The sequence below is a fragment of the Chelmon rostratus genome, chromosome 2 (genome assembly GCF_017976325.1).
Source record: "Chelmon rostratus isolate fCheRos1 chromosome 2, fCheRos1.pri, whole genome shotgun sequence".
NCBI classification, from domain to species: Eukaryota; Metazoa; Chordata; class Actinopteri; order Chaetodontiformes; family Chaetodontidae; genus Chelmon; species Chelmon rostratus.
This window is the reverse complement of record NC_055659.1, coordinates 4224045-4250141: the sequence shown is the minus strand read 5'-3', so window position 1 is coordinate 4250141 and position 26097 is coordinate 4224045. Positions and strand designations below refer to the sequence as shown.

The window sequence follows — 26097 nt, the reverse complement described above, 5'->3', positions numbered from 1 at the left end:
CTTACTGTGCATTATTTTTGTCAGCTACACATTCCTTTAAGCACATTTAATGACAGTTGCTCCATCCCTTCGGTCTGCTGCTGTCAGCCGCGGAGAAGCTTCACTGGAGCAACTGACTTGTTGCATTTGATGCTGAGCAGCAGCACAAAGAGGGAAGAGCATCACTCTTTAAACTCCACACTTTAAGACTCACTCAGCCATTTAAGGATTTCAAACTTCCATTTACAGATATATTGTAATTTTTAAAGTTTTCAATACTTTTCAGCCCATTTGTAGCATTAAGAAGTGTTTGCATAAACCAATGTTAGCAAAGCATTGAGCAGCAAAACACCCATCTGCATTGCTTTCCATTTGTTGCTCATGTATTACTGCCTTGAGGACCTGAACGTTATCAGAGGAGTGACAAAGTGGTGTAACTTTAGTTTTATTCACCGCACCGTCATAGAAAACACAAGTATATTTGCAGATTATTTGGCAAACTGTTATATTGTTGAGTAAATGCACAATTTGGTGTATTGTTATTCTATTCCAGCTGTCAATAAAATAGTTTAACTCCATCACTGTGTTTCAGTGTTTTAATTTCTGTGTTTATTTAATGTACGGCGCTAATATTCTGGAAGAGACAACAGAGAAGTGAAGTGTTCAAACTGTACTTGTAAAGCAGCTGAGACTCATTTATCTCAGAATGTCGAATATGGAGAAATTAAAAAGGAAAGACATCGTCTATTTTAAAAACCCATTAAATCGCACAAGCTAGCAGAACCAAAGATATCTCGTGAAAAGGATGGAGCGTTTGCTCGCTGTAATAACAACTTTATCACAGCAGGCTGGAGGCTACTGTAGAACAGATCCCAGACAGGAAGTGGCTGCGTGCTGTGTGCACCAGGATTAAAACATATATTTTAGGAGGCAGATCAGAGCTCAGTCACTTCTAGTCCACAGCAGAATATCTTTGTTGAGAACTTTTGATTTTGCACAAAGCAAACGTAACCATGACATCACTTGACTTTACTATAGTCTATCGTTAATGTTGAGATCCTCATCCGCTACTGCAACAACTGTTATCAATAAAATAATTTAAAAAACACGTAACGTCTGACATCCATAAACACCAGCGGAGTCCACAACAGACAACAACGCTGAGACAAAACAACACGAAAGCTAAAAACCCGTCTACATGGCTCTACATGATAACGTCTCTTCTTACAGACCAGCAGTAATCAATAACGCAAAGCAGATCCTCTGATTACAAATAAATCAGGTTGATCACCACGATCACATCATTTGGAGTAAAAGGTATATTCAGTTACTTGTGTAAATAAACACAATCTTTTTATTAAAGGGTGTTTTTCTACTTTCTGCAGTCAGAAATCGTGGTGATGCCTCATTTCCTTTTCTCTGTACTGAATCACTTCTACAGGGGGGGCAATAAAAAAATGACCCTCAGATGACTTGGCTTGTAAATGAATGTCTGACGAAAAGAACTTCAGGTTCCTGTAAAGCAAAGGAGATTCAGTTGTGATGATATTCTGTATGAAGCAAAGTAAGGAGTCTCCAAACATTTAACCAGCGCAAACAGCGATTCACTGTGTAGCTCCGCTCTCAACAGCAGCAGCTAATTTCTGTTTTCTACTGATTTCTTCTGCAACAACTGCTTGTCACATACTTTAGCATGTGGGTGATTAGAACACGGGCTTGGAACCACATGTTAAGGTGGCAGCCTTCTTTTAACGTCTGTTCTCCAGATATGGGTTCTGACGTGCATATTGCAGGATCATCTGCATACATTGCAATGCTGGCATTACTCAAAATTGATTGGCAGAAATAGAAAACAAACATACTTTGTATTTCCTGTTAGTAAGATAACTTTTTATCCATGCAGGAGCTGCGGTTCAAATCCATAACAATTCAACTGACTGCACGGCAGAACAAGCAGCAGCGGTGACGAGCTCTCTTACTTTTTTATTTTTTAAAAAACTTTCCGCCATTGTTTTTTCATTCAGTTAAGAGCAGGTATACAGCATTGATGCTCTGCCTTCATAAATGAATAGGTGAGCTGACCAGCAGCTAACCCCCCCACCCCCACCCCCCCAAGAAAAAAAAAAAAAGAAAAACCTGCAAACCTCTTGTGGGAACAGATGAGAGTGGAAGGGAGAAGAGAGAGGACAAAGACAGCAGGGAGGAGGAGGAAAAACACAATAATAAGAAAGATGGAGGCAGAGAATGAGATGTGGAGCTGGAGAGGAGCAGAGGAGAGGAGGGATTCATTTTGTCTGACAGTCAGCAGCTAAGGACGACCAAGTGTGAAGCTTCAGCCCGTCTGTCTCTCCCTGTCTCCACATCCCTCGCTCCTCTTCCTCCTTCCACTCTCCTCTCTGGCTCTTTATCTTTCTCCCTTCTTCTCTATCTCTCTCGCTCTCAGTCTTTCTCCTCCATCACTCACTATTTTCCCTCCCACTCGCTCTCTCTCTTTCTCTCTCTATGGCAGACGTCCAGACTCCCTGGTGACCAAACTGATCAGCTTGTATTAAGGTCTCTCTCTCTCTCTCTCTCTCTCTCTCTCACACACACACACACACACACAGAGAGAGAGAGAGAGAGAGAGAGAGAAAGCAATTGCGTGACAGCAAGGCAGGTCACACTAGGCAGACACACAGGCAAAAGCATGACTTGCATGCACATGCGCAGACTGACAGACAGAGAAGACATCACACACATGCACACACACACACACACAGTGTTGGCGTGACTTGCATGCACAAAGACAGAAAGACAAATTCACGCGCTAAATTTGGGCGAACCAGCAGGACGTCCTCAGATGGTGCAAATGCAGATTGAGACATGCGTCATTTTCTCCACGGGGGAAAGTACAATTCAAAGCAACAGCATGTTTCACCTCAGTCACAGGAAAGAGTCGAGCTTCTCCTCCGCCTCGGCACACTGTCGCTGTAGCGCCCCCTGCTGCATTACCGGGTGGCTGTGTGACGTCTTCAGGTTGTGTTGAAAGAACAGAGGAAATAAAATAACATGGGGCTGGACTCTGATTCATGGGTGAATTCTTGATCATCCCTCTGTGTCCTCCTTTGCTCCACTCATGCTCCTTTGAGCAAATTCTGCACATACTTTCTCCTCCTCCTCCTCCTCCTCCTAAGCCTCACCTCTTTACCTTTTTTTTATCCACTACGCCCACTTTCTTGGTTCCTGTTTTATATTTTAAAAAGTTGTCGGGGGCCTGCATCCAAACTGTATCATTGCCAAAAAAGTAGCAGTAAAGATGGGCATGTATGGCTGCAAGGATAATATGTATCTACAAGTGATCGCACATGCTATGAGTGTAGCTAAGTAGCTTTACAGTGAGTTTTCGTTGTTTTAGTTCTCGCATTGCATCGTTTTCAGGTGCAGCATCTTGCTTCAAATGAAAAAGCTCTAAAACCTCTCTGCACACCACCTGCTCAGGACCAAACAGCAGGCAGACACAGTTAGAGATAGCTGGGGAGCGGAGTGGAGCATTTAAAGAGCCAGGTATTTCCCACAGGAGTTAGAAGAGAGTGAGGGTTGGACTTAGATTTGCCAGGTGGCCAGCAGCACACCTCTAAATGAATGATAGCGTTCCTTTGTTTCTGCTGGGTGCGTGAATAATAAATGGCTGTTTGCTAAGTTTGCCATATCAGCTTTAAAGGTGACGATGTGCCAGGGTTGTGTTCGCAACTTGTTTCTGCTGCCCCCAAGTGGCCAAAAAAAAAAAATCAGGTATTGCAGGCGTTGAACTTGCACTTGAACATGTTTTGTAGGCTGAATCATACACTCTGCAAGATTTTTTATGGCATCACGCAACTTCGACCTTTGTTATGTAGAGAGGAGTCACTGCTAGCATGATAGTGAATTTCTCCATTGTGAGATCAATAAAGTCTTATCTTATCTTATTTCATCAGGTCAGGTTGTTTCATATTAACATCCTCAGCTTTGTCAAATATGTGGTGGTTTCTGGTGTCAGAGCTACTATTGAGCCTTAAAAAGGGAATAAAAGTCTTTAAAGGGGGTAAGAATAGCTAACTGAAGTTCTGAAGGATGCACATTCAAAAATAAATTTGTGAGTAAATGTAAATTCAATGAAACTTGCACAGATGTGAATGAAAAATAACATAAGGGTTAACTTTGGCCTCAACTATCCCTCGCCACTCCTCTTCTCGACTCTTTTTATTCCCATGTCTCCTCCATGGCACACCCCGGTAGCAGAGGGGGGGTGCAGTGATGGTGCACGGTGAGGAAGAAAAAGTGAAAAAGCTCTGCGATTTGCTAGCAGTGTCTGGACTGACAGCCACAGAGTCCACAAGGGCTTAAGACTGTCTCATCGCAGTATCAGCAGGCGCTTAAGGGCTCTGGCATGAACTTCTGGAGATTTCCCCAAGGATTTTTAGCAAGTCTGCAACTCTGTGGACTTTTCAGACTGAATAGCCCATAATTCATTGCAACAGTGATATCAGTAAATGAGGACACTGGGGACGCATCCAAGAAACTAAAGCATATCAAGCCCACCAGGTAGAAGAGTAAAATTAAATCTATAAATAACCCACCTTGTGTAAAAGTAGATTTTTTTGTATTAAATCAGTGGTGTCACCGAGTCCAACATCTGATGTGATAAAGCAGCTTTCATTTGCAGGTTTTAAGACCTGCAGAGAAAAAAAAAAAAGTCTTCATCTTAGTTCAGTGTTAGTTTGAGTGCAGGGAATTATCCAGCGGTGTCAGTATATTAAAGAAAGGAGCTTGTGACAGGCAGTGGTGGAGGAAAAATTAAGTACTAAGAACTAGGAATGCACAGTATTTCATACACTCACAGGTTTTTAAAATCTTCATCTGCAAAGTAAAGTAACTAACGTCACTAAATAAATGTATTAAAGTAATAAAAGTGGAATATGCTTCTCTGAAATGCAATGTAGACGTAGAAAGTGGCATAAAAAGAAAACACTCAAAGTTCAAACCTATATTGCACTTAAGTCCTTGACTAAATGTACTTTCCACCCCTGGTGACAGGTGGATGCTGATCTGAATCACAGACTGTATGAACTGTGGATGCCGTCTCTGTGACGTCATCCACTGGTTTTTAAAGAGCCATTGTGAAGCTCAGTGTCAGTGACTCCAGCCGTCACCATCTTGGCAGTGCTTGACTCCACCAAACTCCCGGCTAATCCAAAAATGGTCAAAGAGGTGGAGGACAGCCTGAAGCCTGGCTGCTGAAACTTCACGGCTAACTGTCACTGAAAGTGGCCATTTCTATAATTATGCATAACTTTAAGCCGCAATATAGTTAGTTATATAAAAAATTCATGCCAGTTGATGTGAACGGGAAAATTAGCTAAACCATTTTTTTTTACTAGGCTGTAAACATGTTTCCGCTCTAAAGTTTGGCGTTTTAATATGGGGGTCTATGGGGACTCACTCACTTATGGAGCCAGCCTCAAGTGGCCATTGGACGAACTGCAGTTTTTGGCACTTGGTGCTAGCATCATTTTTCATTGCAGGAGGTTGATCTTAATCTGAATCCCTGAACCACATGAGAGGATCTTTGTGAGGAGGGGGCATGGAGATTGTGGCTCCTTTATTAATCTTTGTTAAGGGTGCTTTCACTCCCAGGCTGTTTGGTGTGGTTCAGAAAGATTGTGGCACATCTGTACCCTCTGGTTTCTCTTCATCCGGCCTGGTGTGATAGCCGTCAGCTTGAATCAGGTGCAGACCAAACAGCTGCATGAAGGCCAGTTTGAAATGTGTCAGTCTCGTTCCAAACAAACTGGTGTGGTTCGTTTGTGGTGTGAAAGCAAAGCAGACTAATCCGTTTGTGGTAGTAATTATGTGATTTTATCAAAAATTCAAATTTGTTAATCTGCTGATGGCAGCGATCTATAGACAATCTCTGAAGGAAAGACAGAATGTGATAATTTAAATTTCAGCTTTTATTGATTTCCATGTAGCCTATGTTAACACTCTGACCACAGCAAAAATGCCTAAATGTCACAGACTCAATGCTAACTGGGTTTTTAATGACACGTGTATTTACAATAATCTCAATCTGTGTGTGATGTACCACCCTGCACATTTCTGCAACACATTTTAAACAAAATTCGACTTCTCTAAGCAGAGGAAGTACTCTGATTCAAATAGCAATACTACAAAATAAAAGACCTGCATTCAAAATTGAGTTAAAGTACTTAAGTGTAACCAACAAAGTGTACATAAATGATGAAAAGTAGAAGCGCTCATTATGCAGAAAGGCCCATTTCAGTTCAGTTTAGTTTTGTTGTGGGATGAGTTGCAGCTTGATCCGGGTTAGTGGAGCTCATGTGAATCCCAGCAAAGCTGCGCACAGCTCCAACCTGAAACAGCCACATAACTGCCAACACCTGTGTGGCGATGCATTTAAAATCAAAGTACTCATAACTACCTGTCAGATAAATGTAGTTAAGTATAATATTTCCCTTTGAAATGTACTGGCGTCAAAGTCTAAAGCAGCATAAATAAATACTCAATGCCTAAATCATATATGAGTACAGTACTTGAGTAAATGTTACTTTTACACCACTGCAAAATATTAACATTTCAAATCTTAAAAAGAGCAAAAAGGCATCACTTCACAGATAATTCATGTGGTCCAGACACAGTTCATGGTTCGGACTTTTGGTTTCGGAGGAAACAAACGTCTGTGTGAGTCCAAAGCGAGCAGCATAAACCTGCTCAGTCTGCTTGAGTTGTGTTGTCACCTCCACATACACATGCACTTTCCTATTGAACAATATTTGAGGAAAAGGTGAATTTTACTTTTATTTTTGGGCAAACGTACATTTAAATCGCATACAAAAAGCACATAAAATAGCATTAATGTCACAGATCGAATGGTAACTGAGCCTCCACTCATCATTTATTTTATTTATATCAAATTTACATGAAGACGAACAGAGATCGGTCAAGAGGAAATAAAAAAAGCTGGTCACGCTGGTGTGCTGTTCTTGTGTTTTTGTCCTGTGACGTCGTGCCACACTCATGTGTTCAACAAAATCATCTCAGCCTGAGACTCTGTCAAGCCTTTCTGTGAATCCTAATTCTGTGTGAGCAAAGCTTTCTAGCACGGCTGGCATTGTGGTGGACTCTCAAGCCTTCCAGTATTTAGCATAGTTAGCAAGGCGAGCATGGTTAGCATGCTAAAGATAGCTTCCCTTCACCGGATGACCTGTCAGGTATATGAGAAGAAGTAATGAGTCTGCTGTGTGTGTGTGTGTGTGTGTAGCCTCCACATGTACACCCACATGTCTTTTCATAATTTATACATATTAGACTTTAAATGTGACCAGTTTTGGGAGATTTTGTTCGCATTCTTGGAAAACATTTCCTGTGTGTATCCCTGAAGCTGCGTGTTTGTGGACTAGCACGGATGACGCCGCTGAATGTTCGTAAGACGCCGTCACTCTGCTCGGTCCCTCAGTGTAATGACGACGTGATCGTCCTGTCCTTTCCACAGCATCTCGCCTTCGAAGTCCAGCATCTTGTGCTTGCGGCAGCGCAGCAGGATGCCCACCACCTTATCTGATATCTTCACGTAGCGGTCAAAGAGTCGGCCGAAGCTGATGACGGTCCTCCCCTCTTTATCCTTCATCCCCATGTCTCTGATGATCCACACCATCTCCTCCATCTCCCTGTGGATGTGTTTCTGGGCCCTGTCGCCCCTCTGTGCCGTCTTGGAGCCCTCTTTGGGTCGACCGTAGCCGGAGTCGCCCTTGCGGAGGCGCTGGGCCATCGCGTAGTCATAGTCGAACTCCTCGCTGAAGGGGTTGAGCTTCTGGCCCTCTATGTGCTGCATGGACCACTGCTGCCAGCGGTTTTTGATGTCGCCCGACGTGGCAATCTTAATCTGGAGATAAGTGAAGGCGGGCAGGTTAACGTCAGATAGGAAGGCAAATGAGGAAGGCAACACGTCTTAAATGCATTTCTATGCTAAAAGTGCACCTGAAAGATTTCACATATCAAAATCAGTTTAGCCACAGTGAGTGCCACTCAGTGAAGGACAGTACTGAGTTGCATCATAGGAAATGTAGGCAGCAGTGTTTTTGGAGTTTGAGCCTTACTTGGCGCTAAAGCTCAGGATGTCTTGGCCTCCGCTGCACAAACTTGAGCATTGTTTTTTACATTTATCGCTTGTAAGTTTGACTTTTCCGGAGAAGCTCAAATTGCTCTCTCTCAGTTAAAACTAGTTTGCTGTCATGATTTTCAGATCAGCTAAAAACTCTGCATGGACCCCACCCCTCTGCCTTTGCATTGATGTTGATTAATGAGCCCCGATCTTTAAATAAACTCTCCTCTAGTTGGTGTAATTGATCCTCGTCTTGGCCTTTGCTTTGCCCGCAGACATATACACTAATGGAAATGCTCCCATAAACCAGCATGCATAAACAAGATCCAGTAGAGGGTTTGAAAAACCAAAGTGGGGGGTTTTGGGTTCTTCGTCAGAACACTGAAAGGCTCATAAACCTTTTTTCACGCATTGGTGCGACATTTTCTGATTTGTTCATGAGTTTCCACCTTCCTCTCTCATGTTCCTGTTGTCTTCTCTGTCCTCTCCTCTATCTCAATTCCCTCATTCATCAAAATCTTCCCGTCGTTCCTGTTGGATCTTTTCTCCTGTCCCAGCCTCCCCCTGCCGCCCTCCCCCTCTCCCCCTCCTGGTATTTCCCTCAGCTTGCCAGGCCTTTCGCTCAGTGTCACCATATCTCTTTGGAATTTGCTCTATGAAAAGTGAGGACTTTAACAGAGGGACCTTCTACGAAACCCTGTGAACCCTTGAAGCAATAATGCTCCTGATCCCCTTCTTCCTTTTTTTCTATTTTTGCCGACATGTTTCGTTCTTAGCATTTGTTGCTGTGGTGTTTCTGCAGAGAGTAACATATATTCAAGTACTGTACTCAAGTACAATGAAGTACAGTATCTGTACTTCACTGGAGTATTTTCAGAGGGAACCTTTTTATTCCACTCCATGCATCTGACAGCTGACAGTAATGTACGAAATACTTACAGCGGGCTTCAGCTTGACCAGCCAACGCATTTAAGCGCTGCTGACACATTATGGCATCATGATAATATAACCCTGTGGTGACATTTTCTTGCATGCATTGGCATAACTTAAATCATCAATTATCATAATCTTGAATAAATGTGGTATTTTTTGCTTTTACTTAAAGCGGTCTAATCAATATTTTTATCAAGACTATGTGGAATGTATCAGGTGTTTCTAGTAAAGTCAAATCCACACACACCACACCCGCCTTTGCAGTTCCTCCTTAGAGATTTTGAGTGTCTTTTAGCCCATTTTTGGCACCTTTTACTGTTTTGGCTCGTCAAACTGGGAGCAAACAGCCATTTTTAGAGGAAAAAAGCTCTGACAAACCCGACTGAGTGCTCCCTGTCCAGCACCAAGCCGTGGATGGTAAAGCGAAAGAGATCTGTTTCCAACATGTTTATCTGAGGAGCTTGTGGAGCCCAAACCAGAGCTGCTGTCTGAAAACCAGACTGACAAGGAAAAAAAAGCGACTTCCCAGCTTTAAAATAAGCACGTCCTCTGATGCATCAGTCGTACGACAGCTATAATTATCAGCGCATTCACGTCCTCATCAGCAATGCCGCCATTCCTCTTCTTTCTATTACAATTACTCACATTTAACAGAGACAATACAGCACATTTATCAAAGAACACATTTCATTTAGAATTCATGAATATTACCAACTCATAAAAATAAAATAAAAATAGCTTCTGTGCTGCTTCTCATATCTTTCCATGGTTCCTTATTTTCCTCTTTATTATTCTGCTCTCTCATATTACGTCTCTCGTCCACGTCCCTCATTGCCCTCTCTGCCTCCACCCTGTCCTCCCCTCCCTGAATGTTCCACCTGAAGGTTGGAGAACACGTTGGGGAGTGTGACTATTTTTATTTACATATATTCCATTGCTGCGTGGTCCAACTTGCGTTTTTATGAGCTGGCCTCGCTCTCTGGCGACCGGCTCCTTTGCCTTTTATAGGCGAGCTCTTAGTGTCGGAGTTATGCAACTGTCGGTTTTGGATTTCTTCAGGTGACATCAAAGGGACTTCTGCTTGAACCTGTTTATTCACGCTGTGTGACTTGTGTGCGAATATTTATGCTCTTATTTATGGAATTTGTCCTCCACTGTGAGTTTGATTCAGGGACACGAGGAATATTTATCGTGGTTGTGGAGAAATTCACAAGTGGTCAAAGCTTGTGTTTCTCTGCCTCATACTAAGGCAAATCATGCAAAGTTTGACTTCTGGACCTCTGCTCATCAGGTCTCATAAGCCCAATACCAACAACTCTAAACTGTGCGAAGCATCAATCCTCTCATGGCTTCTATCACAATATAAAACGTCTGATGTGAGCCAGAGACAAAGTATTTGACCTTTTCCTCCATCACAGTGTTTTCACTTGTTTTTCTGTACTTTGTAGAGACAAAATACAAATCATGGCCCCAACAGCTTCCCCCTCTGCATTATTTCAGGTATTTGGATATTTGGAAAGGACATACATTTGTTGAGATGTTGAATGTTTTGCAATACCAAATCACGCAAAACAATTTTGATTCAGTCATTCGTTTTTTAAGTACAGATAAGTGGAAGTTGCTGATGAATCTTAGAAAAGGGAAACTGATAAGGTCAAATTTAAAGAAAGAACTAAGATAGCAGTATCTTGGTCAAGCTAGCTAGCTAAAATGATAGCGTGTTTGTCTCAAATTCATTTAGATTATTTGATGTTAGTTCATCATTTGTCAGCAAAGTCAATTAACTCAATTAATTCAACTGTGTTTCAATTTAAATGTATTTATAGCTGCAGGAGAACCGAAACTGAAATCACAACACTGGCTTGTCATCACCTACAAGGCTTTGAACGTGTTCGCCAAACAATCGCACATTTTAGGAACTCCAGCAGCCATGAAACGGGTTCGTCATCTGTTTGGAGGTACCTGACAGATGTTACGCCAATATTCACCTTCCTTTCAGCTCTTGTTTGTTCTTTAGCAGCTATTATCTCTGCTGTGTTCACCAGCTTGTTTGACACTAAGCAGATACATTTGGTTTATTAATTATTTTTTTTGAGATGCTGTTAAACCAAAACAACAAGATAAACAAGGCTAAAAAGCTCCGGGAAGCAGAGAGGCTTGGTTAACGTATAATTCTCTGTAGGGTCGTCCAGAGACATCCTCCGCGTTATTTTGGTTGCTTTATATCATCATTAAATGTTGTTTCTAATGTTTGTGTGAACACACTCTACCTTGGGCCTGTTGGTGTGTTTCTTGGGCTGGATGTCGTCCTGCTCGGTTTTCGGCTCGCTGTTGTCGCTGAGCCCGGCGTCCTCTCCCAGCCCGCTGTCCTCAGTGTCAACGCTGCTGCTCCTTGACCCCGGCTTCTTCTCCTGGAGCATCAGCTTCCTGTCTTGGATGACTCCCCCTCCTCCTCCTCCTCCTCCCCCTGCGCTCTGCAGCGCCCTCATCTGCCGACGCCGCGTCGGCGACTCGTTGCCCAGGAAAGGCTTGCTCTCCTCGGGGCCGGACTCCATCTTGCCGCGGATGGCGTTGACCAAATCGATGCTGCTGCACTCGCTGCGTTTTGGCTGCACGGTCTTGGTCACGGAACAGGCCCGGATCTTGCTGCCGCTGTTGTCGCCGGCATCGGCTGCGATTACTCGCGGGGTGACGGTAAGTTTGACCACATGTTGCTGCTCTTTTTTGTCTCCCTCTTCAATCGAGGAAGGCATCCAGCCACTCGGGATGCAGTCCTGCTTGTTGGTGTGTTCATTGGCCCAGCCCTGCCAACTCTTGGCCAAGTTGGCCACCATAGCGGCGCATTTTATCTTCCGTACGGCCCGTTTGAAAGCCTGCGGCTCCTGTGATGCAACTGTGGTGGTCCCCCCGCTACTCATGGTGACAAGATACCAGAAGGGACGTTTGTCAGGAATTGATGTTTCTCTCTGCTTTAGAAATCCACTCTGCTGTTGGAAAACTCCAATAATATCTTGCAGGATGGGTTGTGGCAATTCCTCTCTAAGCGTGCCTCTTTGGGTTGCGCTGCTTTCAAACTATTTCCAAAATGAGAAGTAAGCTCAGTGCTTGAAGAAAGTGAATTCCTCAAAGACTTAAAACGTCTTTGGATCTCTCAAACGTTGTGGTTGTGTCGTCAGAGTCCAACTCCAACCTTGAAAACTCGCAAAGTGAAGCTTTCCAGATGCTTGTGGACAGAAGTCCGTTAACCTCCGCCTTTATGCCCGGGATGGATCTTCACAGAAACATCCGGAGCCTTCCAGACCATCAGTCGGTCAGTGGGTGAGCTGCTGGTGTGAAGAGTGCGAGGACTTTGGCTTTAATCCCCCGATGAAGCCCCTCTGGCTCCACACCGGCCTTTAAATAGGGAAGGGTCGTAAAGGAAGTGATGTTGCATGGTGTCCACGTGAGACAGGAAAGTCCAGTGTCAACATTCTTGTCCATGCACGCACGCACACACACACACACACACACACACAGTGAGGAGTGGAATTTCTCCCGGTGGGATCTAGGGAACAGGTGTCCAGTGTTTTTAGCTCAGAGGTTTCTGTCCTTACTCACAAATATGTTGAAACACAAACAGGCCATCACTCTGAGTCAGCCTGCTATACATGAGGGACCAGTGTGTGTGTGTGTGTGTGTGTGTGTGTGTGTGTGTTCATTGTGTATATATAGGGATGTTTTCATTCAAATATTAATTTCTGGCACATGAAGTAATGCTTTGGTTGCTTCTATGTGTGAGTGTGAATTCTTAAATTTGTCTGCGTGTCTGTGCATGCATAGCAGGAACTATTTCAGTCTCTGTGTGTATTTGTTAATATGTAAGTGTGAAACTGTGGAGTATGATTCATATACTGTACATGTACTTGCTTTAAGTGCAACTTTCTCACTTGTTCTCTGCTCATCTGCTGCTTTTGATGCTGGAGTCATTGTTCTCTTTCATTCTTTGTGTTCTTGCGTGTTTGTGTCTTGTTTAACGGGGTTGTGGTGTCTTTAACGCCGTCTGTGTGGTTGTAGTCAGTCAGTTAATTAGTTTTTAGTTTCTGTGTCTTGCCCATCCCACGCAGGATTACACGCAACGCTATTTATCAAACATCGGAGCATCGTTATGTGCAGCTTCCTCTCATATCTCGTCTGGTTGATTTGAATGTTGTTGTTTTTGTGCATCATCCATATTCACAAAATCAGCTTCTGTTTAATCATACTTTTAAAAAGTAGTAGTTTCCAATAAGAAACAATAGAAAATAAAGATTCAAGATCATTAAGATGGCAAATTGAACTAATCTGGTTCTCAACCATTCAGTTTCAACACTGAGCGGTGAACGGAGCGGTCTGACTGTTTAATCCGGCCGTCTCACTGAGATCAAAACCTCTTTTTGAAGAGACAGGATGAGGAAAAGCAGGTGGGATTTGTGTCGGGGGATTCTTGCGACATAAAACGAGCAGAAAATAAAAGTTTCTCTTCCTCAAGTTGGATTTTACACACACAGACACATATCCACGCAGTTCATTTAGTCGAGGCTCGTATCCTCGTCCTGGATGTGGCTGAGATGTACCACCGCTGATAAACCTGTGCATTTCTTCCTGTTTTACATGCTGGGAACAATCAGTGTTTTTTAAATAAGTGGTACAAAAGTCTGCACATAAATATCAAGTATCAGACGTGTGAGTCGTCACTAAGTTCATCTGAAACAAGTCTGTTTATGTTTATTATGAACGAAGACTTTGCCACAAACTGTGAACATGTTTATTTTTCAGTACGTCTTCCCCAGTGATTTCCTCTCATACGGCTCGTTACGTAATAAACTGTGAAGTAAGTTTCATCTCGGCAAAGCTCATTAGTGACAGTTATTACAGTCAACACAGGGGAAAGTGTATTAAAACCAGCAAAGTGACTCTGGATTGAGTGACAGAATGACAGAGAGGTTTATTGTGCGATTAAATGATTCATTAGCAGTATCCACACATTAGTGCTCATTAAACCTAATTAAATTTCACCAAAGAAATCTGAGATAACTTCCAGCTGCGGTTCTAATGCTTCTCTATTCAGGCTTTAATTCTTTTTTATTGCTGCTGTCGCCTTTATGCACATATGCTGCACCTCTTAATAAAAAGTATTAGAGCAGGAACATGTTGATATCTGTCTGAAAGGTCAAAACGCGATGAAGCTGGCGTTGAGCACGTTGCATCGTCGTCATACGCAGAATACAAAAATAACCCACTCAGGGGTTATTATTATTATTTAGCTGACAAATCAAAGTGTTCTTTTAATTATTGATCAGTAAATGTTGAGCATGATGCTGTTAGTGAGATTTAATATGTTTCAGTCCTGCGGAACATTTCTATGTGTGCAGCCAGACAAAGTCGGATGAGTGTATGCGGACGAAAATAACCAACCAGGGGCCACGCCGTCACCGGCTCAGGTTTCTGGTATATGCGAGCGTGTGTGTGTATGTGTGTGTGCTCCGGGTTCCCAGCCTCACGCCGGCAGCTGCCTCACGTGCACGCTCCCGCCGCCCCTGCGCACGGCAGGCTTGCACAGAAATAGACATGCCTGGCACTTGAAAACTATGGGAAAGGTGTGAGTGTGTGTAATGATACGAGTATTTATACGTGACTTAATCAGGGGAGAAGTGCTTTTTGGGAACCGCGAGTCACCGGCTGAATAATGATGTGGAACACGTCGAGGATCCCTGCAGGAGAGCTCTTAGCGATCGCTCACCTGCAGCGTCGGGCAGGTTCAGATGCAGAGCAGGAAGCTGGCAGGGAGGCTGTGTATTGCTTAAGGGCACTTTGGTGAAAGTAGGACTTTTTTATGGCTGCACGTTGGTACAACATAAAACAGACAAACTTAAAGGAAGCATAAGAATAATGACAGTAAATAAATAGATAAAGACGGAGCATAACCACCATCAATATAAACAAAGAGACACCCACGCACACCTGTGTAGGTATTCAAATTCACACCTTTACTCTTTTGCAAATTTGCACACACTCACAAAAGTTTCCAACTTCTTTAATATAAAAACTTGTGATGGCTTATCCATCAACTGGAAATGTGTGCATCATAACAATGAATAGTGCCCATCATCACTCAACACTTTGTGAAGCGTCTCGACGTCTTCCAGTGATTCTGGCTTTGAACCTGAGCGCAGTCACATGCAGGATGTTTTTAATCTCGGCTTTGCAACTGTTCCACTTTGATAAATGCTGTGAAAGTACTTCAATATTATTTATCCCTTTGGAATCCAGGATCTATATCCCATTACTCTTGAGCCTGACTGTCAGAACAGCCGTGCCTGTTGTTTTCTATGCAGAGCCACACACCAGTGCTGACCGGCTGCGCTGCCACAGAACACAGCGCCGCCTTTTTTCCAGTGTCGAGACAAAAAGTCACATTCTTTCTGTTAGCTTCGCAGCTGTCACATGTTTCTTCAGATATAACGATCTTTACAAACCATACTGTTAGCTTTATAAAAAATGTTAAATGCTAGACAAGCTCCTCGGGTGAGAAACCAGGTGGAAAAACACAAAAATACCTCATCTTCCATTGAAGTGTATCTGCCTTGGTGATGCTTTGTGTTTTCTGCTTTTCATAAAAGTTGTACACAAGCTGCAAAGTGCTCATCTATAATCAGTACATTTGGTTCGGACTGTAGTACCTGGTGGTGCAGTTCACACCCGGCATGATCCTCTTCTCCGCTCTCCATCTGCATGCTCAGTATGCTGCAGTCGTAACTTCCCCCCAGTATTGGCAAATACTCATATCACTGTGCTAATTCCACAAACATATTCTTTCTGTAAGTAGCTGCATTTGATAAAAGACTGGCTGAAGTGTTTGGTCAGAAAAAAATAGTTTAAAATCTGTTTTACAATGAAAAGAGTTTCTTTTGGCCGAAGTTTCCTTTAATCTCACGTAGCCAGGCCTCCAGCTGGTCAGACTCGGGCCGATAAGCTGTTGCTTTACAGGCAGGAGTAACAAACCAGGACATTTCAGCAAACTTTAAAAGCATCAATCACTGTTTGGAGTTTGCATGAACCGAAGTTTTCAGAGATTGATTGATCTGATGTAATTGGCTTCGCTCGGCATTACAAAAACTTGGCATTGACAAAATGTTGAGCGAGTCAGAGGATTTATGAGCTGGACTTAAATGTATAGTGTTGAAAAAGTACAAGCATGAAAAATCCCTCTGCAATCTCTCTCTGCAGACTTTGTTTCATTATTTTGTCAAATTCCTAAATGTGACAATGGAACTAAACCAAAAAAAAAAAAAAACAGCTGCAGCGCTGCTAATGGATCTTCATCAGCTGCTGCTTCATCATTGCTGCTAACATGCAGCTACAGATGGCGCTAGCGGTCATGCAACAACAGAAACAAGGGAAGAGTAAATTCATTCAACACGGACTGAAACGTGATCGTTCAAACCTACACCCTGCGACTGGATGCTTCTTGCACAAGTGCAACTTGGGAACTGAAGGTACCTTGAAGTTTTTGTGTAAACAGGCTCACAACTTTGAAACAGATCTTTTCCAACACCTGTTAATCATTTGTATTGATAATCTAATCAGGAGAGTCTCACGCTGATCCAAGGCAGATATGAATGCGACTGCCTGAATTATCTCCTCCCTCCTCCTCTTGAACTTTTATCTAAGGTAGAAACCACAAGCTTTGTAATTCACTGCACTGCCTGATTTTATCCTGCATTATTTTCCAGTTTAAAGTCATTTAAATTAATCAGCTATTTGGCCTAATCAATAAGATGAACAGTTTTTGAAAAACGCGTGCTAAAGTGCCCTCCTGGACTCCAAAACGTGTGCTAAAGTGCCCTCTTCAGAGACAAAACACGTGCTAAAGTGCCCCCTGGGAGCCAAAACACGCTCTAAAGTGCCCTCTTGGACTCCAAAACGCGTGCTAAAGTGCCCCCTGGGAGCCAAAACACGCGCTAAAGTGCTCTCTTGGATGCCAAAACGCGTGCTAAAGTGCCCCCTGGGAGCCAAAACACGCGCTAAAATGCCCTCTTGGCTGCCAAAACGCGTGCTAAAGTGCCCCGTGGGAGCCAAAACGCGTGCTTAATCTATAAGATGAACAGTTTTTGAAAAACACGCGCTAAAGTGCCCTCCTGGACTCCAAAACGTGTGCTAAAGTGCCCTCTTGGGAGCCAAATCACGCGCTAAAGTGCCCCCTGGGAGCCAAAACACGCTCTAAAGTGCCCTCTTGGGAGCCAAAACGTGCGCTAAAGTGCCCCCTGGGAGCCAAAACACGCTCTAAAGTGCCCTCTTGGACTCCAAAACGCGTGCTAAAGTGCCCCCTGGGAGCCAAAACACGCGCTAAAGTGCCCTCTTGGACGCCAAACCGCGTGCTAAAGTGTCCCCTGGGAGCCAAAACACGCGCTTAAGTGCTCTCTCGGACGCCAAAACGCGTGCTAAAGTGCCCCCTGGGAGCCAAAACATGCGCTAAAATGCCCTCTTGGATGCCAAAACGTGTGCTAAAGTGCCCCCTCTGAGCCAAAACACGTGCTAAAATGCGCTCTTGGATGCCAAAACGCGTGCTAAAGTGCCCCCTGGGAGCCAAAACACGCGCTTAATCAATAAGATGAACAGTTTTTGAAAAACACGCGCTAAAGTGCCCTCCTGGACGCCAAAACGCGTGCTAAAGTGCCCCCTGGGAGCCAAAACACGCGCTTAAGTGCTCTCTTGGACACCCAAACGCGTGCTAAAGTGCCCCCTGGGAGCCAAAACATGCGCTAAAATGCCCTCTTGGATGCCAAAACGCGTGCTAAAGTGTCCCCTGGGAGCCCAAACACGCGCTAAATTGCCCTCTTGGCTGCCAAAACGCATGCTAAAGTGCCCCGTGGGAGCCAAAACACGCGCTTAATCAATAAGATGAACAGTTTTTGAAAAACACGTGCTAAAGTGCCCTCCTGGACTCCAAAACGCGTGCTAAAGTGCCCCCTGGGAGCCAAAACACGCTCTAAAGTGCCCTCTTGGACTCCAAAACGCGTGCTTAAGTGCCCCCTGGGAGCCAAAACACGCGCTTAATCAATAAGATGAACAGTTTTTGAAAAACACGTGCTAAAGTGCCCTCCTGGACTCCAAAACGTGTGCTAAAGTGCCCCCTGGGAGCCAAAACACGGTCTAAAGTGCCCTCTTGGACTCCAAAACGTGTGCTAAAGTGCCCCCTGGGAGCCAAAACGTGCGCTAAAATGCCCTCTTGGATGCCAGAACACGCTCTAAAGTGCCCTCTTGGACGCCAAAACGCATGCTAAAGTACCCCCTGGGAGCCAAAACACGCTCTAAAGTGCCCTCCTGGACTCCAAAACGTGTGCTAAAGTGCCCCCTGGGAGCCAAAACACGCGCTAAAGTGCCCTCCTGGACTCCAAAACGTGTGCTAAAGTGCCCTCTTCGGAGCCAAAACGTGCGCTAAAGTGCCCCCTGGGAGCCAAAACACGCTCTAAAGTGCCCTCTTGGACTCCAAAACGCGTGCTAAAGTGCCCCCTGGGAGCCAAAACACGCGCTAAAGTGCCCTCTTGGACGCCAAAACACGCGCTAAAGTGCCCCCTGGGAGCCAAAACGCGTGTTAAAGTGCCCTCTTCAGTGGCAAGGATGTGCTATATGTGCCCTTTTTTTCCTTTTCGCCCCTGCCCTTCAGAAAGTCCGTGCACGCCACTGGTCCTCACGTCAGCAGGAAGGAAGGCAAAAGGAGGACTTTACGTCACACAAACTGCCCGTTTTCTTAACAAAACAACAGATTCGTGTTTTTAACCGGCAAAACATCCGTGCATCCGGACGACGGTTGATGCGTTTTTGCCGTGTGTGTTTCTCTCTTGCATCACGGATATATTTGGTCTAATTGGAGGATGTCTTTTTCTGTGTCTGCTGACGCAGTCGCTGCAGGGGGGGAGAGCCAGACGTGAGATCTCGTTACTGGCTGGTTCTTGTGGCTGAGTCCAGTGCCAGTCCTGGCAGAGCGAGACACACACTGTGAGCGCACAGCCTGTGACACACACATACTCACACACATTAGGACTGCTATAAGACAAAATGCACTCCCCAACACGCAACTTTAACCTGAATCATCACAACCTCAATGCTTGAATTCACCCCCACTGTTAATAGATGTAACCACGCTTTCCATGCGTTTCAGCTCTAAAACTCTAATATGCCCTCACAGAATGAAAGTTTTGGATTACACACACATGAATATGCCGTCCCTGCGTCACTGCGAGAAGACAGATTGGAGTCAGTGTGAGAAGACAGCGATTCTCTGGCTGCCCGTGACGACGATGACATCATCGAGCAGCCGTGGCGACGAACGACGTGTTCTGATCCGTCTGGTGAAAAGAGCAACTGTCTCTGGCTCCGGATCCTCTTCAGTCTGGATCAGCAGAGGAAAAGCTGCTCACACACACTTAAAACTTGCTTTTGTCTCATTTTTATTTGGTGGAAATTACTCTCACTAAACATGGCAGCGGGGTAGCTGCTGTAGCAAGCAGTGACAGTGTATTCTGAAGTCACTGAGCTGCTATAAGGTCCTTACAGCAGGTCCAATCATCTGAAAAAAGCCTTTATATCAGGTCAAGAGCTCAGACACAATCATGTCATCCTGTTTATGTGTTTATTAAAGCAGAGCCTGCAGGTCAACGTTTGCACCAAATACACATTAACTTCTGACCACACGACAATTAATTACCAGCAATTTCGAAATGAACCGTGAAGTACGATGTGAATATGCATGCACGGCATAGAAAGTGTTTGCTTTTGTGTTGTATTTAGCCTCCTGTGTGTGCACATGTGGGGCGTTCAGGTTCCTCCCAGCCACAACCTTACAACCAAAATATATCTGACTGTGTAATATGATCATTTTACAGTTGGTTCTTTCACCAAGAACACTTCACAAGCTTTAACCTTAACCCTCATCTTTAACTGAGCAGCCTAGCAAACCATGTGACAATTCAAACCATTGAGTATCTCTTCTTGATCTGTTTTAAGACATATAAAATACTTTAATAATCATTTGTGTCCACACAAAAACTAAAAGTTCTTAAAATTGCACCTACTCCTTTTCTACGATTCCTTTACAACTGATTCACGAACAGTGAAACTTTTTTTTTTTTTTGTATTTACCTGGAAATCATATGAATGTGACATAAACATGAAGAAATCTAATTCACAGGGAGGTCACTGGCTTGTAGTTTCTAATACCTGCAGGTTTAAGGGCTATTAAACCACAAACTGTATCCTTTCACTGTAGATTACAGGACTGTGCACGTAAGATAAGATAAGATAACATCCCACACTGGGGAGAATAAATTGTTACAGACAGCAGAGAATAAAGATTGAAAAGACAATAAAAGAAGGATACTGAATAAAAAAAGTAAAATCAACTATATATATGTAAATTATACACAGGAGTATAAGAATGCTGTTGCCACATGAGCTCCATCCCCACCGCAGCTAGTGACCAGCGGAGCAGCCACTGATCCTTTATTGCAGAGCCACAAATGTGAAGTAATATACTTTCTGGCTTTGACATGAGGTCCTCTGAGTAGTCTTATTTTTCTAAAGGCCACTTTCTGTGTGTCTGTCTGTTCATGTAAAATGGTGGTTTGTGAAAAACTTTGCCACGTGCCAGATACGTCTATAACTGAAAAAACAACAATGGCGAACCATTAGTTAGTTTATTTTTGGCTAGCACTACAAAGCTGTGAGCCAGAAAAGTGTAAAATAACTACAAATGAATAAAAAAGGAGCTACTTTACTCTAATTAGCTGTTCTTCTCTGGTATTTGCTACCTCGTTAATGTAGACTTTATTGCCACCTACTGGCCTGGCATGTTATTTGAGCGTGTGGAATCTTTTCTGTGTTCCAGTGAGATGTTTTGTCAAGTGAAGGTCATGTGGATGCATTTCTTTTCAAACGGAGGGGGGAGATATAATATAGCAGAAGACAATTGATTGTAAAGTTCTGCCTGAAAATATGTTGTTTTATCTGGACAGTGGACACATGCAGGATTCATTAATACAAACTGTATCTCTTCCGATCTTTATCTTCAGCCCTTCAAGTGGTCATTAAAGGTTCAATAAGGACAAACAGCTGATGCTTATTTCCTGTTTGGCTGCCATAATAAAGGCGTTTTAATATTGCCTTCTGGTTTTTCTAGCTGCTGCTTACTGTTTGCATTATTTTGAGCTCGTGCAGAAGACATTGAATGCTGCAGCACACCTGGATTGTTTTAAGTTTTCCATTTAAATTTTTTGCCATCGTGCAGGAGAGCAGAGAGGGGGGTGGGGGGGCGGGGAAGTGGGACAGCAGCAGATCAGAGCATGAAGCTCCGCTCACAGTCGCACCGTCGCCCAGACAAGAGGCAGCCGAGACAGAAATAAACCTGACAGGCGTTCTTCAGTTCTGCACTCCTCGCTCTGTTCCCTCACAACTGTGAATGTGACACAGCTGAGTCACACAACGACGTGTGCGTGTGTGTGTGTGTGTGTGTGTGTGTGTGACACAGTTAATGTGCAGCTCATTCCTGTTTATGTATGTGTGTGTGTGTGTGTGAAGCACTTTCAGGTGTGTGTGTTCGTGTGTGTGCGTGTGAAAAACCTAAGAGGATCAGTCAGCTTCAATCTTATGTCTTGACAATACACCAACGCACCTCCGCACATCTCCTCTTTGAAGTGTGTGTGTGTGTGTGTGTGTGTGTGTGTCCTTATTTCCTGCTATAGGCTAAGTAAAGCGGATTAAAGTGGTTTACCATCTCGCCTCTGTCGTCTCCAATACAATCGAACCGCTGACGTGATTCAACATACAATGCAGACAGTGATTTGTTTGACATGTTCATTCAACTGTTATTAAATTCTTCTGTTACATTTACAGCGTCGGCACAGAGAACTAATACAAGTGCTCTACTGTTTCATTAATTTCCCATCTTCCTCCTCTTTCTCCTCTCTCACCACTTTCTCTTCATTTACACTTATTAAAAGGAATATATTTCCTTATCAGCGTGCAACAATAAACTGCTGTAAAACGGATTTGCATGCCTCGCTGGGCTGTCTTCTTCCTGCTCTTTAAACATTAGCCATTACTTCTGCACAGCGTGCTCTCTGCTGGACCTCCACGGTGTGGCTGATAGATTTGTAATGCAGTCGCAAAACGTCCAGCCTGTAATAAAGTGTTACATCACCAGCAATCTTCTCAACAGTTCCCCCTCTTCCTCCTTCTGCCCCTTGTCTCCCTCCATCTCTTTATCTCCTCATTCCTGTGCTCTCTGTGGAGAATGGAGGAAAGCATCTCGGTGAACAGCTGTGCAAAGCCTCAGTTATGATCTATCTGTGGGGTATTTGCAGAGCTTTTGTCACACATGCACTGCAACCATGGGGCGTGTGCATTTAAAATGTGTTTTTTGGGGGATTACCTGAGTCTTTTGAGGTGAATTTCACATCAGTGCCAGCATTATGTTACATCAGGCCTTTTGCAACAATGCAATTATGTTATTTGTGCAGCCTCGTGTCTGTGAAGAGTTTAAGTCTTAAGCTGATGGTCCTAAGCAGGAGTGGACGGAGTGCAGCTCCACAACATGGACGCTTCAGTAAACAAAAAATTAGCCTCATGTGCTGCTAATGTGCCAGGGACCAGAGTTTGCATCTTGTAGTGATGTTGCGTGGTGTCCACGCGAGACAGGAAAGTCCATTTTATACACACACACATATAATATAATGTATAAAATGTTTTACGGTGCTGGATAGCAATCATACTGAAAGACAAACAAGACAAAGAGTCTACAGCCGTGCTAGCAGCAATGTAAGGCTGCACACAGTGGTGCTTTGAGCTAAATGCTAACGGCAGCATACTAACTTGCTAACATGATGATGTTTAGGAGGTATAAAACTTACCATGCTCATCATCTTAGCTTAGCATGTTAACATGCTAATCAGAATTAGCTTTATTGGCAAATTATATGTGCACATACAAGGAATTTGACTCCAGTTTGAACATTGCGCTTGCAAAGGAAAAAAGATGAGGACAAAAAGACACACACAAAAAAATCCCTAAAAGACGGAACAATAAGTAAGTAGTGCAAAAATATCAAATCAACAATATATACAAAGAATGATGGGGCGATAAACAATATATACAATGAACTTTACAAAATGCAGGTGTTTATGTTGATAGTGACATTCACTAATGAGCAATAATCCATCAGAGGCGGAGTGAGACTCAGTTTGCAGGTGTTTAGCTAGAAAGTGCTGGATAAAAAAAGGAAGTGGAAATATCAGGGAATCGCCAAAGTAATGCAGCCATGACGGTTTGTACCAAATCTCGGGCTGATCCATCCACTCAATCTTGAGACACTTTAATCTTTTGGTGCCAAAACATTAAAAGTCAGAGGATCACCAACGTCATTAACGTTTATCCTCAGGTGACCTTAATTGTTTGTACGAAATTTCATGGTGATCTCTTGAACAGCTGTTGAGACGGTCTGGACCAAAGTGGTGGACCGTCGGACCAACTGACTTTAACCAGGATTTTACAGAATTGTCCACATTCTGCTTTCTGTCAGGTGTATTGTTGCAGCTACACACACACACACACACACACACACAAACACACGTGCCATGATTGGACAACTGGTCTGAGTTTTGCCATGAAATGTAGTGAGTAAAGTGAAATTCGGAACAGCGAGCCAAAGAGCATTTCTCTTCCATTTCCCCTCTTTTGTCGTCGCTCCGTCCATTTCCCCTCTTGCTGTTGTGGTAACAAGGAAAATGAGTCTGCACTCTTTTAATGGAGATGAATAAGTGATGTTCGAAACACTATCGCCAGCATTTATCACTTTTTTAGCTTTCCGCCCTTCTTTTCTCTCTCATTTCTTGCCTCCTTCCGCTGCGATAATCAACCCGATAAGTGGGTCTGTAATAGTGAAAGATATTTGATGACACATAGTGTTGTAGCAGACTTGCTGTAAGTGCAGCAGTGCAGTCATATCCAAACCCATTAGATAATGGAGCTAATACTGTGATGGAGCAGATAATGCCATCCTCAGCTCAACTTCCTGTACACAATGTGGAATATATGGATTTAATACATTTCCTGGACAGCCACACTCAGTTTTAATTGGCTAGAAAGCATCAATAATATCTCAGTGTTAAATTACAACTATTTAAACAACCTACCGTTGCATATTCTTTGAAAAAAAAAGACAGAAATGAGTAAAAAGCAAGAAAGACTGCTTAATCATCATCTTCTCGCAGCTGTGTTCTACCTGTTTCTCTTGAATTGTAATGAGGCTGTTGGCCTAAAGCAGGACAGAGGCAAGACAAATGCACACTGCAGTGTGAACAGTATAGAACATTAATACCAGATATATGCAGAGTACATGCATGCCAGATACTAACAACTGCTTTTGGTCTAACAAGCTGTGTAATAAATGATCCCCTCATTCTGCAACAAGCTCCACTGCTCAGAAAAATATTGCTGCTGTCAAATATGGTTTTAATATATTCATCATGTGCAGCTACCACGGCCATGTGCAGCCTCTTCTTCTCTGGTGTTTATTGGTCACCATCTCTCTGTTTTAATGAGGAGCTCATGTCAGACATGGACAATTAGGTCTTTTGGATCAGCGCTCTGAGATAAACGATGCATTTGTTTTTGCATAGATTGCTGCTGTCGCGCATTGTTTGATCCATCGTTGTTGTCGAATGAAAAGCAAACGACAGACTAATGTTGTGGCTCGATCGACGTTTGTTGGTTGCTCCACAGCTTTGGTCCAGACTGAAACATCTCAACGATTATTGGATGGATTGTCGTGAAACTTTGTGCAAACATTTTTGGCTTCCAGTGCATGAATCCTAATAACTGACATTTCCTCTAGCGCCACCATGAGGTTGACATTTGAGGTTTTGAGTGAAATATTACAATTATTGGATGGATTGCCGTGAAATATGGTACCCCTTTGGACTTTTCACTTCCTTTGACATTTTCAATTTGCCCAATACTTTGGTTTATGACCAAATAGCTGCAAAGCGAATGGCATTCCCTTCAGCATCAGCTGTAGTTTGCGTTTCCTGCTAAATAAAAAGTTAGCATGCTAAACAAAGATGGTGAACATGATAAACATTATACCTGCCACTTATCAGCATGTTGTCAGTGTGATAGCATGCGCATGTTAGCATTTAGCTCAAAGCTGTGGTGGAGTACAGCCTCACAGAGCTGCGAGCAAGAGCATGTTAGCATGCTCATGTTAGCATTTAGCTCAAAGCTGTGGTGGAGTACAGCCTCACAGAGCTGCGAGCAAGAGCATGTTAGCATGCTCATGTTAGCATTTAGCTCAAAGCTGTGCTTGAGTACAGCCTCACAGAGCTGCGAGCAAGAGCATGTTAGCATGCTCATGTTAGCATTTAGCCCGAGCTGTAGTTGAGTACAGCCTCACAGAGCTGCGAGCAAGAGCATGTTAGCATGCTCATGTTAGCATTTAGCTCAAAGCTGTGCTTGAGTACAGCCTCACAGAGCTGCTAGCATGGCTTACTCTTTGTCTTGTTCCAGGATAAAGGAAAGCTCAGTTAATGTTAGGGGCCATGACACTGACTACAACCAACTTGTGAGCAGGCCTCTGTCCAGGAGCCTGGTGGGTGGAGTTGCATCCTCAGAAGGTGCAGCTCACCTGGTCCAGCTACAACATCTGCAGTATGAGCTGGTGGCAGTCGGTCAGCTGTTCTCTCCCCTGGTTTCCAGCTTTGTTTGTTATTTTTTCTTAATTTCCTTTGTTATGGAAAAGAAACCTACTGTTACAACTCTTGCATTATCTTCCTTGAGAGTTGTGATACTTGAGTAATTAAAGGTCTTGTTAATGCAGGCAGGTGTTTGGAGTTTTTTTTGGAGTAATTGGACCACCGCTCAGGTTGATGTTACTGGAGTTGACCAAACGTCACTAATGATAAAGGTGTAAGATGGAGGAAATGTCAGTAAAGAACAATCTGTACACACAGTCCTGTGGAGATGTTTCAGTGTTTGGT

At 43.5% G+C, this 26097-nt stretch overlaps 1 protein-coding gene across 1 annotated transcript; it reads right to left on the bottom strand.

Annotated features, from left to right (window-relative positions):
• Positions 1-5939: 5939 nt before the first annotated feature.
• On the bottom strand, positions 5940-12395 carry abraa (actin binding Rho activating protein a). The gene is made up of 2 exons (XM_041957274.1): positions 11320-12395; positions 5940-7897 (listed from the first exon to the last, which is right to left on the bottom strand). Exons 1-2 carry the CDS (start codon positions 11965-11967, stop codon positions 7451-7453), a joined length of 1095 nt encoding a protein of 364 aa, XP_041813208.1. The 5' UTR covers positions 11968-12395; the 3' UTR covers positions 5940-7450.
• Between the last annotated feature and the right edge of the window lie 13702 nt (positions 12396-26097).

What these genes read in the sequence shown, in the direction of transcription:
- abraa (XM_041957274.1), bottom strand. Translation starts at nt 11,967, where the DNA reads ATGAGTAGCGGGGGGACCACCACAGTTGCATCACAGGAGCCGCAGGCT. An exon ending in AACACACCAACAGGCCCAAG is followed by an intron (nt 7,898 to 11,319) that starts GTAGAGTGTGTT and finishes ACTTATCTCCAG; the next exon opens with ATTAAGATTGCCACGTCGGG.